At 36.1% G+C, this 18,497-nt stretch overlaps 1 protein-coding gene across 1 annotated transcript in view; it reads left to right on the forward strand.

Annotated features, from left to right (window-relative positions):
• Positions 1–18,497, forward strand: part of CNTN6 (contactin 6) — a 395,429-nt gene that overhangs the window by 329,999 nt on the left and 46,933 nt on the right. The window contains exon 13 of the mRNA XM_006168594.2: positions 10,720–10,847. Coding sequence (XP_006168656.1) covers positions 10,720–10,847 — 128 coding nt within the window. The remainder of the gene's footprint in view (positions 1–10,719; positions 10,848–18,497) is intronic.

The raw sequence follows: 18,497 nt of genomic DNA on the forward strand, positions 1-18,497 counted from the left end.
AGAGCGGTTTTTTTAAAAAAATAACTTGAAGACACTTAGGCATGTCTGTTTTTCTCCTGGGCATCTAAGAAAACCCTTCTTTTTGACAAAACATAGCAAAATGGGATTTCTGTGTACTTCCAGTTTATGACGCTACTTCTTACAGGTTTTCATTTTTGTTTCCTTCTTGCCTGGAGCTAGGAAAAAAGCTAATAAAATACTAGAGATATTATCACCACATTGTGGTTGAATCAGTTATTTATTTAGAAACCTTCCAATGGGTTCGTATTAAGAGAGTATTGAAAACATTTTGTTATGGCATGACTTAAAAACTTTTTTTTTAGAACTGTGCAAAAGAATGTTTAAGATTTGTTGTACATGCCCAAGTCTTTTTTTCCTGGTAATTTCTTTGTTTTTGTCAATTTATCTACTTCTTTATATGGCATCAGCTAAGTTACATAAAGTTAGTTATCAAATAACCAGTTTATATATGCTTTCTGTTTTTAATAAAGTGGCTATTTGACTTTCTAGGTTTGGAAGTGAATTACTGATAATTTGCTGAATTTATTTATAATATTTATAAATATAGGTATAGGCTTAGAAAGAAAATGGTGAATAGGAGTAAAAAAAATCAGAAAACACATGTAAATTAAGTACTTGATGAATGTTAAGTGTTCTTGGAGAATATGAATAAATGAACACAAAAAATAACTTCCATTTTGGGGCACCCATGATCCTCCAGGTGTTTCATAGATGAGGAGTTGTCAAAAAGTTTCATGCAAAATATACAGTATTAAAAAAAAAAGTGGGACCAGCAGAGGGCATACTGGCTATATTGCTGGACTCCTACATGGTTGTCTGCAGTTCAAGTTCTGGAGGCAGTGGTTTGAAACACACTGTGTGCACATGTGTGCATGCCCAAAATTCCAAGAGGAAAATGGAGGACAAAGGATTGCATCATGGCCACCCCCACACCAGGCAGGGTGGCGGGGGTGACTTTTCATTTTCAGTCTCTATATGTCTGTCTTGCTGGCGAGTGCACACATCCTATAGCGAAAAATCTGTCTTAAAGGAAAAAAAAATAAAGCATAGATTTCAAAATTTTTTTGTACCAAAATAAACCTGTACCTTATTTACTTATTTATTTAATGCCAAAAAACATATGTGCACACACATACTAGAGGGAAAGACAGAGAGAGATAGAGAGAGAGAGAGAGAAAGACAGACAGACAGAGGAAGGGAGAGGGAAAGCACCCTTCCCCCAGCAGCACCTGGTCACACTCCAATCCTTTTCCCTCCAATTCTCTATCCCACCAGGATTCCAGACACTTCAGTTTTCTATCTTGAACACATATGTGCCCACCATGCTTTTCAGAAAGCTGGGGCAGAGACCTGAGCTCGTGTAAGTTGTGTGGGATCCAGTTTTCTTGGCACAGGTTCTAACTGCTTTGTTTCAGGCATGTCCAGTCCATAAACTTCTACTTTAATTATTTTGGAGAGGTTTTTGCTATAGGGCACATGCGCTTGCTAGAAAGACAGAGAGAGACAGAGAGACAGAAAGCAAGAAATCACCCCCCAGGGGGGATGGCCACACTACAATCCCTTCTCCTCCATTCTCCTCTCAGGATCTTGGGCACACACGCACACATGCCCAGAGTGAGTTTTAAGCCACCAGGTCCGGGACTTGAACTGCCATCAACTACATGGGAGTCCGGTGACATAGCCATTACGCTAACTGCTGGTCCCTACTTTAATTTCATTTTTCCATCAACTTTTTGAAGTTCCCTCGTGTGTGTGTGTGTGTGTGTGTGTGTGTGTATTACTTTAACTAAATCTCAAAAAATAAAACCAGATGTTTTACATTTATAATATTATAGCATTATTATAACTGATTGTGTTGTATTTAGTCTATATAAAGATTACATAGAAATTAAGCAAGTACTCTCAAAGTAACAAGACCAAAAAAGAGGAAGCCAACCAGATCCAAAGCAATCTGACTTTGTTGTCTGTGGTTTTATAATACCTCTATCACGTGCCTCAAAAAGTCCTTTGTTGTTACTGTATGCTTGGAGAGCACAGACTTATCTGAAAATAAAACTAAAAATATGAGGCAGCATAATGATTCAGATAATGCTGCAGAAGAAGGAGTACCGGCCTGCATTAAGTTTGTGGTTAAGTTAGTTAGTGAATGTTCCTGCACCTCAGTTTTTTTTTTGACACAGAAAGATATAATCTCTACTGTTTGGGGAGGAGAAAAAGAGGACTGTGAACTATAGTGATTGGGAAAACAGATGTGATAGAGAAAGTTGTATACCTTAGTATGGTTCCCCCAAAGGGCTAAGTTCCATTTCTTAGAAAAGCCCCAAGTGGGCAGCAAGAATGAAGCAGATAAGGAGGGCAGAGATGCAAGACCCTTTCTTCCTGCTCTGCCATTGCCTCACTGTAAGCCACAGACACCTGACTGGTAGCTTGGCATCTAGGCTTTCAGCCACAGACATTATCTCTGGGCAGGCTGTACAAAGAAACTACTTGGGAACAGTCTGGAAGGAAAGAAACACGTATTTATCTGCTGGTTGCCCCTTAGCTGGAAGGATCGCATAATCTGGACATTTGACAGTCAGTGCAACTAAGTATTCTGTGGAATCTACCAGGTATGTCTAAAATAGTGGGAATCAAAGAGGCTTAGGAGGAGGGCTAGGGTTTAGATAAGCAAATCAGAGTGCAAAGCTTTTGCTAGATGGGGTTTGGGGTGGGCTGGTAAATTCTATGGAGGAGTGCACTCTAAAAAAGATTTGCAAATTACGAACATTTGTTTCCTCTTTGGGGCTTATACAACTCTTTGCTGAAGAGATTTTTTTTTTTTAAGAGGTGTTTGCTATAGGCCATGTGTACTCGCCAGACAGACAGAGAGAGACAGAAAGCGAGAAATCACCCCCAGGGGAGATGGTCACGCCACAATACCTTCTCCTCCATTCTCCTCTTGGGATTTTGGGCACGCACACACACACGTCCGGCATGAGTTTAAGCCACCTGGTCTGGGATGCGAACTGTGGTCAACTACATGGGAGTCCAGCGACATAGCCATTACGCTAACTGCTGGTCCCTGCTGAAGAGAATATTTGCTCTTTCCCCCCAAAATGACAAAAATAAAACAGATGAATAATTTATAAAAGAGATTTTTCCGTAAAATTTCCTGAATTTTCTGGTGTGTTTCCTCTGATGAAAGATTGTGAGTGTGTCTACATCATTTAGTATAGAGAGGCTAGATCTATTTCCTGTGGTTTCTTCAATCACTTCTCTCCTGAGATAGCACTTCATTTTTGCTCTCTTTTGATTTTTCTTATTTTTACCAGACTAGACTTATCTTAGGAGGAATGATAAATTGGGTTTTCATTAATCCACTGATTAAATCTGTAAATTTGGCCTAGTTAGAGCTGTGAGATATTTTCTATGTATAACTGACATTACTGCCATTTGAATGAAGAGATAGAAATAAAGAGATAGCACAAATATAACCTTTATTTTTATTTAAATGACCAAACTTTGGTATTTACTTGTTTGTAGATTATTATGTCTGTCATTTTATGTAGCTTGTTAAAAATAAAGAATTGTAAAGAGCTAGCTTATTAAATGACAGTGAGATTAGCATAGATATTACACCTTAAGTATGATAATCAGGTGCAAAAATCATTAAAATGCAATATCAATATTTGACCTAAAATAGATTCCAGTGGGACATTTTAACTAAAACTTAAATTGTGAAGAGTAAAAATTTATACACACTTTTCTCCTTCTTATCCAACTCATTTTAATCCAATCTATTTTACATTTTCCAGATATCAGTAAAATTAGACAGTCAATTAAAATTTCATGGTCTACTGTATTATCTTTAGACAGAACTGGAAGCAATACTCCAGTTAATAATCTAACTATAAAAATAGCATTATTGCTCTAGTTTCAGCAATAAGAAATTATAATTGCTCAATGTCCTAATTTCTCTTGGTTTAAGAAATTTAGTTATTGTTAATTGTCTATGTCCTCAAACTTCATGATAGTCTGTGATTAGTATCAGATATTTTAAAAAAATCAAAACCTTCCTCCTTTTCTTTCACGTTTTTACTAAATAAAAAGGTACATGCAGGTTTTTTAATATGTAAGTAAATTAAAAATTAGAGATATCTTTGGTTAGTTATAGTGATAATGTAGAGGTGAATGTTAGTCTCTATTATATTTATGTAGTTGAAGATGAATAAGTATCAAATAGAACCCAGAAAAAACAAGGATAACAATATACCACATTATTCTTTATGTGGTTCTTTATTATAACATAAGCACATATTCCACATAAATAGTAGTCCTAAACATGGGGCTAGCAGGTGGCTCAGTAGTTAAGGTGTTGGACTCCTACATGACCATCCACAGTTCCAGTCTGGACCTGGCAGCTTGAAAAGCAAAACAGTGTGCGTGCATGCATGCCCAGGATCCTCAGAGGAGAATGTAGAAGGGATTGCAGCGTGGCCATCACTCCAGTAGGTAAGAAATCACTTTTCCTCCTTCTGTCTCTCTGTCTCTCTCCAGCAATGACATGTGTACTATGACAACAACAAACAAACAAAAACCAAACAAAAGCCCTAAATGTTACCTTGATATGATACTTCCTTCCTCATGTTTTACTCAATGGTAGTCCTTCAGGTCAAAAGTAAGGGGATAGGGACCAGCAGATGGCATAATGGTTATATATCACTGGACTCCCACATGGCAGACCAGGATTCGAGTCCCAGACCAGGCAGCTTGAAACTCACACTGGGTACATGTGCATGCATGCGAAAATCCTGAGAGGAGAATAGAGAAGCAGGGATTGTGGTGTGGCCATCTCCCCTGGGGACTGATTTCTCACTTTCTCACTCCTCCATTCTCTTCTTGGAATTTTGGGCACATACTTCCTTCCTTACTTCCTTCCTTTCTCTTACTAGAATACACAACTGAGAAATGGGGGACAAGAGATGCTATAGACCATGGTCACGTTACAATCCCTTTCCCTTAATTCTCCATATTGCCAGGATTTGGGGCATGCACATGTGCCCAGCATGTTTTTCAAGCTGCCTGGATTGTGACTCCAAATGCAGTAAGCCATGAGGAATCTACCTCCCAATGCAGAGTGCTTAATTACTACACTAAGGGAGCAGGTTAAGAACCTGCAATATTAAAGATCATTCTAGTCAAATAAAGTTTACACACAAGCAAAGTCACATAGGAAGGAACTTTGGAAGTCTGTAGAAAAACAGAATTAAAGTACACATTTATTTTGAAGGAAAAATATTTTTAAATCCATGCATAGTATTTTTGTAGTACACATTTCCTATGAACTATTTGAAGATACCATATAAATGCACTCACACATATAGTGCGTGTGTGTGTGTATAAAACATATGTATTTTATATATATATGAATTTTTACATATATACATACATATATATGAATGATATGTTGTGTATCTTTAAAGAGTTCAATAACCACATGGCATTAATGAAATATTTGTTGTCTGTACATTTATTTGTGTGTATATTCAAGTTAATGAAGCTCTCAGTAACTATACTATTAATAAACTGTGTTTTGGAAACTTGAAGTCAGAGAGCACCTGCTAAATTAAATGCTTCCTGATGCAAAGAGAAAAACATGGTTAGAATCTGGGCCATACACTACACAGTGGATACCTTGAGTCACTTTTTACATCTCCTATGTCTGGTTCCTGACCTGGAAAATGCAATTTTGGGTTAGTCCAGATTTGTCTTCAGGATTCAGAGTTGACATTTATTACATACTTATTAAAGGACCAATGCACAGTCTGCTCCCAAGAATAGCTCATAACTTCCTTAAATTTTAACCAATGAGTTTTAATATCATGGAAATGAGTACCCTTTGATAAATTTAATTATTATTTTTTTATTTTCCACATCCCTTTGTAAGACCTAATATACTGCTTCAATCATAGTAATTTTCAGTACATATTTTCTGAATAAATTGAGAAGGAAAAAAAGTGTTTATATTGCTTCACTTCCAGCCATGTATTTAAATTACTCTTGCATTTTTGAAAGCCCTTCCTAATTTCACAATATTTTCATATTTCCATATGGACATTTATGATGTATTGTCTATTGGTAGTATAACCTCAGCATTAAATTCTAATATAAAAATATGGATATGCAGGCAATCATTTTAATGCCTTTTACTTTCTTTCCTATAAATATTGATATGTTCTCTTTGCTAATTATTCATGTAAAGCTCCATTTTTATTATCAGAATGTTTTTACAAATAACCAAGCTGAAATATACTTTGACATTGTCTTTTGTTTTCAAATGTCAGAGAAGCTCATAAACAATAAAGGTAGATTATTATTTTTTTAAACAATAGGGTATGTCCTCTTGCTGGAGAAAGAGACAGAGAGAGGGAGAGTAAGAAATCCATTCCTGGGGGTTGGCCATCCCACAATCCCATCTCCTCCATTCTCCTCTCAGGATCTTGGGCATTACACATACATACCCTGTACGATTTTCAAGCCTCTGGGTTTGGGACTGGAACTGCAGTCGACCATGTGGGAGTTCAGAGCCTTAACCACTATGCCAACTGCTGGTCTCAAAATAGAATACTTGAATATCTTTCACTGATAGGTTATTACCAACCCTTTAGATAAAGTATATTTTCAAATAGTCCAAAAGAAGGAGAGAGGAAAAAACAAATCAATCTTTTTCTAAAAATGTTACCAAAACCTGTAAATTAAAATGTTCCCATTAGTTCTTACATGTGCATTCTATCTTATCTGAAAATGTCAATTTTTTAAGTACAGTTTGATCTTATGTGGGTGTACTTTTTTACAAAATTATTTCCATTAAACCATGTTTTTAGATACATGACAGAACTGGAAATTCTTACTCTTCTTTAGATTTTTTTGTTAATCGTTCTGTAAAAAATTAGTACAGTAATTAAATGACTTTATTCCATTTGTGTTGTCACAAGATTGTTTTCTCACTATGTTATTAATAACATTAAATATTTATACTACTTACCATGTCACAAAAATCTCTAGGTATGAATAAATCACTGTCTTTCTTTATCCTAGGTCACTGGAGCTAAATTTTTATTTATTGAATTATTTATTTTAATAAATGATAAGTCAATTTGCTTACTGGTTTGCTTATTTTCATGAAACATATAAAATCTAATTTTTTATTTTTACAAAATTTTGCAGATTGCTCTTTTGAAAATAAAATGGATCTTACTCAAAATAGACAACTTCTATAGATTAAAGTTTGATTTTTAATAAATAGATCACTATTTCTCAAACTTCATTGTGCATACCTATGTGTGGATATGCTATGGAAATGCATGAATTGATTAAATAGGTCTAGAATGAGACCATATTTTGAAGAAAAAACACATAAATTATGTTTAGAGCATCTAATGATGAACCAACAGAAACTTCTTGGACATCATAATTATCAGACAGAATTACTCTACTGAAAATAAGGCAAAGTGATGATTCTAGAAAGAGCCTGACCATTACAGACAGTCAGAGCTTTCAATTAATTCTCCAGTGCATCTTGTAATCTTGAGCAGATTTTAACTTTTCTTAGTCTTCATTTGCTTTGCCAGTATTTCAAACAGTAGTAGGTACTTGAGAAACATTAACTCTTTTTTTTTTTTTTTTTTGGGGGGGGTTTTGCTTCAGGGCTGGTTGGCTGCTGATTACTCACAGATACTCACCTCTACAAAGATCTTCCTCAGCCCAGGACACTGCCTTGTCAAAGCTCTTTTTTGTTTGTTTGTTTGTTTTTGGTTTTTTTGGAGAGGTTTTTGCTACAGGGCGCGTGTGCTCACCAGACAGATAAAGAGAGACAGAGAGACAGAAAGTGAGAAATCACCCCCCAGGGGGGATGGACACACTGCAGTCCCTTCTCCTCCATTCTCTTCTTGGGATCTTGGGCTTACATGCACACACGCCCGGTGTGAGTTTTAAGCCACCAGGTCCGGGATGCGAATCGCAGTCTACTACATGGGAGTCCAGAGACATAGCCATTACGCTAACTGCTGGTCCCAGAAACATTAACTTCTTGATTAAGATGTCAAAAGAAATAATCAGTTTATAGGATGACAATTTCAGTTCATTTTAGCAAGCATGGAAGATCTCCTGAGCCTGAAAAGGGTGGTGTACTCAGAGTTTACTTGAATCATCTTTTTCTAAGAGTTGAGTGAAAAATTGTGTGGCATATAAACATTGGGTATTGTGACAATTGTTTGAAAGCCTTTATTTATTTATAAGAGGGAGTGCCTGCTTGCTAGAGACACAGATACCCAGAGAGGTGGGAGGCAGTGGAGAGAGCACCTGTCAATGGGACCTGCTCATGCTACAACTCTTTCTCCTCCATTTCTCATCCTGCTGGGAGTTTGGGCACACGCACACATTGGCCCAGTGTCAAATATTTCTTATATTGCTACCTCTTTGAATTCAATCAGATAGAGAATTGTATTTGTCAAGACATTTGCTGTATAGTAGAACAGTTTCGTTACTATTTCAATAATGGTATAATTTAATTGTCATTATAGACTAGAGTCTAGTAAACTAGACATTTCAGAAATTAAATAGCATATCAAATATCTGCTTTTGGGGAATACTCTAAGATAACGACTATTATAAAATCTGATTACAAGGGCTAGCAGGGAGCATGGTAGTTAAGGTCTAGGACTCACACATGACCTATCACAGTTTGAGCTCTGGACCGGGTGGTTTGATACTCATGCCAGGCACATATGTGTGCATGCCCATAATCCAGAGAAGAAAATGGAGGAGAAGGGAATATGGGTTGGCCTTCTCCCCTGGGAAGTGATTTCTCACTTTCCCTCTCTCTGACTCTCTCCAGCAAGTACATATGCCCTAAGGCAAAAACCTAAACAAACAAATAAATAAATAAATAGGATTATGTGTCATAGAACACACTAAACCCAGATGTGGCTTCTTCTACTCACTGATGACAGAATTTGTAATTTGTTATTAATAATAAACCCAACATCAGAAGCCAGTTTCATACAAATTACAGCTGGCTGTTATTCTCTTTGTTTCAAATTGGGTAATTAATTATATTAGCTATGTTTCATCTTATACACATATTAGAAACAATGGCATGTTTCAATGCAACAAATCCTATTTTGTTATTAGTGGTTATGACATGCATACAAATTATCTTGCCTTTCTTTCCTTTGAAAACACTGTTGCAAAAAATTAGTTTGCCATCAATTATTTTGGTACCATCCTGACTACCCACTAGTGTTTTTAAAAGATTTATAACAAAATTTGTAAGGCATAAAATATAGGAGCTGAAAATTGAGCAAATATTTTTATACCTTTATTTTTGTCCCCTCTTATTAAAGCATTTGATGGCAATTTTTTTCAAAATACCAATTTCAGAGCTTTCTCTGATTATACCAGCATTCGGATGTTTTCTGCAGATTTTTTGTGAGATTCAGAGAAAACTTAATAGGGATCATTTTATGAAAATTGGAACTTCTTAGATAGATATCCTTTCTTTGCATGCTATGTTTTAGGCATGTTTAAACCGTGAAGTCCTCATCTTTGTACTGATATCTTCCCCTTTTTGATGGAATATGACACTATGGGAATGGGTCTAGGGCCACAAAACCTTACTCATGGTTTCTTTAACTCACTAGCATTGGCAAATATTGCCATGGTTCGGAACTTTGTTGTCCAGTCACTAAAAATACTAAATAAAACAAGGTTTATAATGTCACAGACTAAACAATAGAAAATTGGCTTGCATTTTTCCAAAACCAAGTTCATTTTCACATGTGTGTTGATTTTTCAAAATATACAGTATACAGATGAATTTCTTATCCATCAAGCAATTGGGCATTATAGTACCAAGCATTCATTTCATTGTTAATGTGCATTGAAGTCACCAGTGATCGGGCCAGTCAGTGGCATGGTGGTTCAGGCTGCTGAATCCCACATAGCCAATTGAACAGTTCAAATCCCAGACCTTGTGGCCTGAAAAAACATGCTGCGCACATGTGCACTCATGCTCAAAATCCAGAAGGGAGAAAAGAAGGAAAAGGGATTACAGTGGAGGATGTTTTTTACTTTCTCTATCTTTTCCCCTTCTCTCTAGCTCTCCCTATCTTCTGTGAGCACATGCACCCTCTGGTGAAATTTTTTAAATAAAGAAATCAGCAATGATAATTTAAGTTATAGTATGATAATTATCAATGTTGCATCAGAATAAATGCAAATGTTATTTATTCTAGTATGCAGATTCAGAAATTACTCACAATTAAAAATAATAGGAAAGGAATAAATTTATATTATCCTATACATCTATTATTTTAGTAATTTATTTTAAGAGAGATTTTTTTCTACAGGGTGTGTGTGCTTGCCAGAGAAACAGAGAGAAAGAAAAAGAGAAATCACCCCACAAGGGGATAGCCATGTCTCAGTCCCTTCTCCTCCATTCTCCTCTCAGGATTGTGGGCACACATGCACACATACTTGCCATTCATTTCAAGCCAGTGGGTCCAAGACTTGAACTGTGGTTGATCATGTGGGAATCCAAAAACTTAACCACTACATCACTTGCTGGCTCCTATTTTAGTAATGTTTTAAAGTGACAATAAATAGTTATTATTTAATCAGTGTTGAAGAGCTTACGTTTGTTACTTATTTTCTTTTTAGGGTGTTTCTTCTGGAGGATGGCAGTCTCAAGATATATAACATTACCAGGTCTGATGCAGGATCATATACATGTGTAGCCACAAATCAGTTTGGCATTGCAAGGAACACTGGCAGCCTCATCGTCAAAGGTAGTTTACTGTCTTCATTTGTGCTTGATAAACCCTGAAAATATGTATGCATAGGATGACTTATATTTCGATGTCAAACTCGTATTATATTGAATATGTGAAATATTTGATTTCACAATTTGTTTAAGAGATGCATTACTGTACTCAAGCATACTTGCCTGCGGAATAGCATGGTAAATGTGAATACCTTGACAGTTCAAAATGCGGTCAGTGTATAGTTAGATAGTTAAAAACCTATACCAAAAACATGTAAATTTTCACCAGTGCCTCACCCTTTGTGGCAATGGACAGTTTGATAAAGTGAGGATCGTATTTTTCTTTGTTAAATGTCATTTAGAAGCTCTCATTTTGTATGAAATGTGTACATGCATACAAGGCTACCAAATACGTAATCAGTTCATATATTTATATACTCTAGAAATATAAATAATAAAATGCAGTCTGTTGCATGCATATACTTTAATAAGAAGTTATTTGAAAAAGAAAAAAATTGAAATTATAGTGTCCATATGAATCATTATTATAGTCCCATCACAGTTAACTGATAAACTCATACAATTTTGGATGGTAAAACTGCACACTCTATTTTTAAGACTTTCAGACTATTATCCATCCAAATGTTCTTCCATTTATCACCGAGGGACATAATTAGTATTAGAAGTGTCTATTTCCCATCTTTGCTACTTTACTTTATTGAATCTCAGCTCATAAAACTAGTATGTTTACTGAAAACCATGTCACTTTCATCATTTCATTGCCTCCCAGATGATAAAAATGACTGTCTTGATAAAGCAGTTTGAAGAGCTAATTAAGGCCCAAATGATTAAATTCAGCAATTGGTGCTTCCTTATCTTTATTTTTTTATTAAAAATAAATATATTCAGTAAAAAGTAGTAGTTAGCTGTTACAGTTCAACTATCATTTAATGTCTTGAGGAAAATAAACAACCACCTTTACCCCTGGAAGATATTTCTGCCAACTTGTCTCAAGCATATTACATTATGTCGACAATTGTCTGAAGTACTCTGGGGAAATGTGACTGATAAAACTTGATGTGTCAAAATCCAACCAGTGTGGCACATTTTGAGAAACTTCACTTCCTCAAGATTGTATTGTCATCAATTTTTAAGACAGAGATGGACTCGGTGTTTCAAGATATATGCTATTGCTATATTTAATAACAGTGTTTCCCAGCAAATTTTTGACAATACTCAAAGCTCTGAATGCTTCTATTTAAAGAAACAGCATGGCCACAAATAGGTAGAAAAGAGGGGATTAATTACATTATTCCAAATTAAGAAGGTGTATATAGTATACATTAACTTTTCTACAACAGAAGATTAAAACATGACAGAGGATAAAAAGGCATCGCTTCTACATATGAAGACATCAAGGGGATATTAAAATATAAAGAATAAACATTAGTAGTTAAAATGTACTTTCTATAAGAAAGTTTCTATAGAATACTGCTGACCAAGCTGGACCGGTGGGTTTGCTACTAAAATACAATTACGGGATCCCTTCACCCTAGAGACTCAAAAAAAGAGTTCATGTATAGATTGAATTTAATAAATAGTCTGCAATAGTTTGGATATATACCTTAAAATCCATGTGTAGGAATTTAGTTGTTTGTGAAAGTATTAAGAAGAAAGTTATACCATCTGTGAGATGAAGACAAGGAGTCTTTGGGAGGTGTGATTCGGGTGTGGCTGCCATGATTGATTCCTGGTTTTTTGCTTGTTTGTTTTGCTTTGTTTTGTTTTAAGAGAAATTTTTGCTATAGGGAGTGCTGCTTGCTGGAAAGACGAAATAGATGGAGAGACAAATAGAAATCCCTGGGAGGATTGCCCTTCTCCTCTCAGGATCTTGGGAACACACTCAACACATGCCCGGTGTGAGTTCAACCCTCTGGGTCTGGACTCAAACCTCAGTTGACCATGTGGGAATCCAGCAATGTTACATTATGCCATCTGCTGATCCTGACTCCTGATGGTTTTACAAGAAGAGAGAATGATACAGACAAAGATAGATGAGCACAGACACACTCACTGAGACCCTCTTACCGACACTCTTCTGTTTATACTCTTGCCCTCCACCATGTTATCTATCAGCAAGAAGACCCTCACCAGATAAGCCTTTGGACCTTGACCTGCCAGACTGTGATCTGAATAAAACTATTTTATAAATTACTCTAACTCAGGTATATCTGATAATAGCAATAGAACAGACTAGAACAGCTCTCCTCCTCAAATATTTCTTAAACCTTTGGCATCATGGTACTCACTGTCAACTAATTGACAGGAGAAAAATATAAGGAAAAGGCAAATAAGCATTAAGGGGGAATGAAGAAAGCAACTGGATTGACTGGATTGAGCTTAGTTAGTTCTCAAGATAGCAACTGCACATTTCAGACATGTAATACAACTATGCTTTCTACTAGTTAGGTTCCTAGATCTTATGATGGAAATAAGTTGGTCTATATTTTTAGATACTCCACAAAGCACACCATAATACCCAAGAACTCTGATCTCCCTACGATTAAAAAATAATAATTAGACAATATCACTCAGCTTAAAAAAAATAACCTGACTTACTTTTTCATCTATTTCTAATGTTCTTTGCTGGCACTATTGAAGCAAAATTATTTTGCTCTACATTTTTGGTCACTGTAACAGGTCTTTCTCTTCTTCTGCAGCACTTTCTATCTAATCATGCAAAGTATATCATTTGCTTTTTTATCATGTCTATGGGTTTATGTTTGTCTTTTCCTTCCAGGATAAAAGCATAAAGAAGGTTAGAAATTTCATGTTTTGGTCAATAAGGAACCAAAAGTCCTAGAACATTGTTGGGAACTGTAGGTATATAATAAATATTTGTCCATTGCATGAAAGGTTATCATGTTACATCCCTTAGTTCAGAGGGATCATTTCTACCATGACTTCCTTGCTTAAAAATATGACAGTTTTCAGGATATAAACTTCCCAGAGCACTGCAAGAAAGAGCATTAAAAAAACTTTTCAAAGGGTTCCTTTTCCTAATTTTAGGGTTTGTGGTTATAAATTTATGATAGACATCAAACTTTTCACTCTGCTGAGGTGGGGTCAAACATGAAGCTACATGAAAATCTTAAATACTTCATGGAGAGAACTCACTGTTCTGGTATTTATAGCACAATACCAACTGATTTACATATTCAAAAAAAGCACATGTTAATATGATTAGTCTCAATATGCATGATTATCAAGTTATTTTCTCTCATTCATATCTAATATTGGGGAGACAAATTCGTTGGTTATTTTTTAATCTTTTAAAATATCCACATTCCATTGTAAGGAGATTTTGAGGTCTTCTGTGAAGAACTACTATGCAATATAAGCATATACATATTTAATCACACAAATACATGATTGAACAAAAGAAGTAAATACATGTTACATGTGTGTACAGTATGAAGAAACACATTTCAGAAACATCACTTTACTATGCAAACAGAGTTCTAAGATAAGTCTGTTATTAGCCTGCCTCTTAACTAGACGGCTATCTTTAATTCCCATTCTTACAGGGGTAAGAAAGGATCGCTGGAACGAATTATTCTTTAATGACCTACAAATATGAAGATTTACTCTGGGAAGGAATTGTGATAGTGAACATTGATTCAACCATTTTTTCTTGATTATTGAATGCACAGCCATCTGGTTGTATCTGGTGGTTCAGATGGCTGAATATTGTATGTGTGTTTTCTCGTCTATGTGCTCATCCCTATTGTCATTACAGTCAAATGTAATTTTGTTTCTCAAGCCAAAATCAGCACATAGTGACCTTAGCAGTAATAGGGTAGTAAGGAGCAAATGAAAAATTTCAGTAAAGCTGATAAAACAATCATCTCTCTTTGAATTTACTTATCAGCCTCAGTCATGCGAGAAATGTTGTTGTTAGATAACATGTAAAAAGATAATAGTTACAAGAGTAAGATATTTTCCAGCTTAGTTTTTAGCTGATATGGCTTATCTGTGTTAAGAGGATTCTGAAGTTATCTCCACTGTATGTCGGAAATTTCTGTTTCACTAATGCAGCAGGATAAGGCAATTTTCCATTAAACATTGCAAGTGCAATTAGCAGCAGCCTTGCCTAAGCCTCGGAAGATGCCCTGTATAATTTGAGGACATGTTCCATAGACAAACGGGAATCAGAAAGAAAGAGAGTTTAAGCATTTTCATTTTGGAGGACTTAGATTAACATTACAATGTATACATACACAAAGAGGTATATGAAAATCACATAAAAGGGGATATTATTTGATCTGGCATTTGGAAAATTATTAAAAAGCAGAGTAACAGCAGGCTATAAAAATGATCTTGTTTGCAGGCAACATTTGTTTTTGTTTCCCCACTGGAGAAGTTTTGGATGTTCAATTATAGGCCTCATTGCTTCAGCATTATTTTCAACTGAAATGTCGGAACTTGGAAAAGCATATCTAATGTGCAAATTAAGTTTATTGCTGCTCATTTAGTTGTTTATTCTTTGTGATAGAAGTCTTTATTGTAGCAGCATACAGAGTGGCCTATCCATTTTCTCCAGCAGAATGAGAGTACTCTCTAATATGGCTCTATATTTACCAAGAGAAACACCCAAGATAGGTAGATAATTGGAAGCTTTGTGGCTTTAAAAAGCAGTTTAAAGGATTGGAGGTGTCGAGCCCAGCTTTATCTCGAAGCCCAACTTGACTAAGTAAACCTATAATACAATTTGAGAGAAATATCAAGACATATTTGGAACACATTTGTCATATTGTAGTAGTTGAAAACACCAGAGAAATCTCCCAGGAGCATTAACATCTCCCCCCAAATCATTCAATTCTACATCCCAGTGTTCTCCAAAGAATGAGTTAAGATATTTTAATAGAAAGAAGACGTTGATTTTTACATTACTCATGTGAAATTTATTTTCAAAGTGAGAAAAAGTATAATGCATTTTTATACCGACCAAAAATGAAATTTTCTGTCCCCCTCCAATACTAAGAAAGCCGAGTGAATTATTGAAACTTGAAGACCCTAGTCTCTTCAAGTAAAAATGTGAAAACAAACAATAAAAATGCATCAATTTAAGCAAGCCCACTAATATAAATGTTATTTTGGTCTTTATAACAATTCAGTTCATAGTCTTTAAAAAATGCAGCACAGATTAAATTTTGAAACAGCTAGCTAATTTTTTTCTGAATGTACTGTATATAACATATAATGTAAAGGGCAAGCATTAACTGCACTAGAGGTTTGCAGGTTGGATTTTTTTTTTCCTTTCAGATTAAACCTATTATTCGTTAGAGTTTTATTGTGTTGCGCTTATTTTTAATAAAAGTAGGAGGTATACAACTGGTGGTTTATGCCAGGTGAAATAAGCCAGATACATATCAGTTTTTTTTGCAGTGATTGAATGCATAGTCTCTGGAGTGAATATAGTAACAGACTCTGATAACTAACTAGCAGCGATGTGGAAGAGTTAATTTTTACTGTTAGTAATCTTATATTCTTTGCTATCATCAACAGTTACCACCTACTTAATATAAGGTCTTTTTTTTAAGAATTATTTTATTTAAACTTATTTATTTATTTTTTAAATTTCACCAGAGGGAGATAGAGTGAGAGAGAGGGAAAATGAGAAAGCAAGCCACCAGGTCCAGGACTGGAATCACTGTCAGCCATGTGGGAGTCCAGCTCCCTAAACCACCATGCCACCTGGCAACCCCAAACATTACCATTTATTACATACATGCTCCATCTCAGGCACAATGATAGGTGCTCTGTTTATATTACCTTCTTGAACCCTCAGGAATACTTCAAGGCAGATAGTCTTTAACCATAGTTCTTTTTTTCATTTTTTGGGAGAGGTTTTTGTTATAGGACGCATTCGCTTGCCAGAAAGACAAAGAGAGACAGACAGAGAGATAGAAAGCAAGAAATCACCCTCCTGCCCCCAGGGGGGATGGCCACACACTGCAATCCCTTCTCCTCCATTCTCCTCTTGGGATCTTGGGCACGCATGCACATATGCCTGGCATGAGTTTAAGCCACCAGGTCCGGGAGTCGAACTGTGATTGGCTACGTGGGAGTTCAGAGACATAGCCATTACGCTAACTGCTGGTCCCAAGGCAGATATTCTTCACTCCACTTTTCACAAGGGGAGACTGAGGCATAGATTGTTAAAGCTACTTGCTCAAGGTCCCCTCAGCAGAGGACTGTAACTCTTTACAGGAGGCTCCAGAGGTCAATGGACTTCCTGGCCAACTTGGTCAGGGAAGGGGATGCCTCCATGTGAGCCCAGGTTGGTCTGCCTCAGGCCTGTGCTTGGCCCCTCCTGTGGTGACTCTGCCAGATCTGTGCTGCAGGGGCAGCCCATTGCGGGCTGACTTTCCTCTGGGCAGTGTCCAAAGGTATCAGGGAGGTGTCCCTGTGTTAGTGGCAGCACTTTTTTTTTTTTGCCTTGCAGAAAATTCATATATTAATAAATGCATGAGACAATTTCATGTGACATTGTTTAAATGTTCAAAGAGAATAAAAAAGTAGCAACTTGCAGATATTACTACATACCCCTAAACATTGATACTTGAGTTTACATTTGCATTCAATGTTTGTTTATACTTTTTCATTTGAGGTAAAATTTACATATAATGAATACATAAATCTTAAATTACATTTGCAGAATTTTTGAAAATGCATACACCTATGTAACCCAGAACTATACCAACATATAGAACATTACCATTATCCTATAGCTGGAATTTTCCTTCATGTTTGTTTTTTTTTTTTTAGTTTCTAGAGGCCATGTGCATACACCAGAGACAGAGGATGAGGTGGGGGAAGAGGGAAACAACATGGCTCGATAGAGCATGGTCATGTTACAATCCTTTCTGCTCCATTTCTCCAGTCTGACAGGATTTAGGGCACTGCACACACAGCGGATGTGTTTTTCAGGTTGCCTGGCTGAGATTTGAACCATTTAGCCAGCCATCTGGAATCCAGGTCCCTTAACTATTAGGCCAAAGGACTAGCCCTCCTATAATTCCTTTCTCAATCCGTGTCCCTACTCAATCCTAGAAACAACTAATAGTTTTTTCTATCATGGACTTTGTATAAAGGCAATTTTCCAGTATGCATACTTTTGTGTTTGGCTTCCTTTATTTGGCATAAACTCCTGACTCTCCACCTCTATTTTTATTAAAAATGAGCAAAACAAAACAAAACATTAACCAGTAGTTAGAGTCTAGAAGTCGTAGATTTATTCTGTGCAGTAAAAATTATTTTGAGCTATTAAGACTTTTTATCTTCAGTTTCCCTCCCAAACCTGCACACATTAGTACTCACTTGTGCCCTGACTATTTTGTTAGGGATAGAAGTTCAGGAATTTTTTGTTGACTCCATTCTGACCCCAAAAAACATAATTAGGTGATTCCACTCTTAGGCATTCTATCTCTGCACTAGCTCTGTGGTTGCTCATGCTCCAGTGTACTTTTTTAAAGGAATAATATGTGTCATTAAGATGTAAAAGACCTTTATATGCAAACTCTGTTTTCAGTCCATGAATCCTGAGTACTTGAGTAACCAGTTAAAAGGTGATTTCAAATCCAAAAGAGGAGTGGGGTTAGTGAGGGAAAGA

This window comes from Tupaia chinensis, unplaced genomic scaffold (assembly GCF_000334495.1).
Source record: "Tupaia chinensis unplaced genomic scaffold, TupChi_1.0 Scaffold145889_1, whole genome shotgun sequence".
NCBI lineage: Eukaryota > Metazoa > Chordata > Mammalia > Scandentia > Tupaiidae > Tupaia > Tupaia belangeri.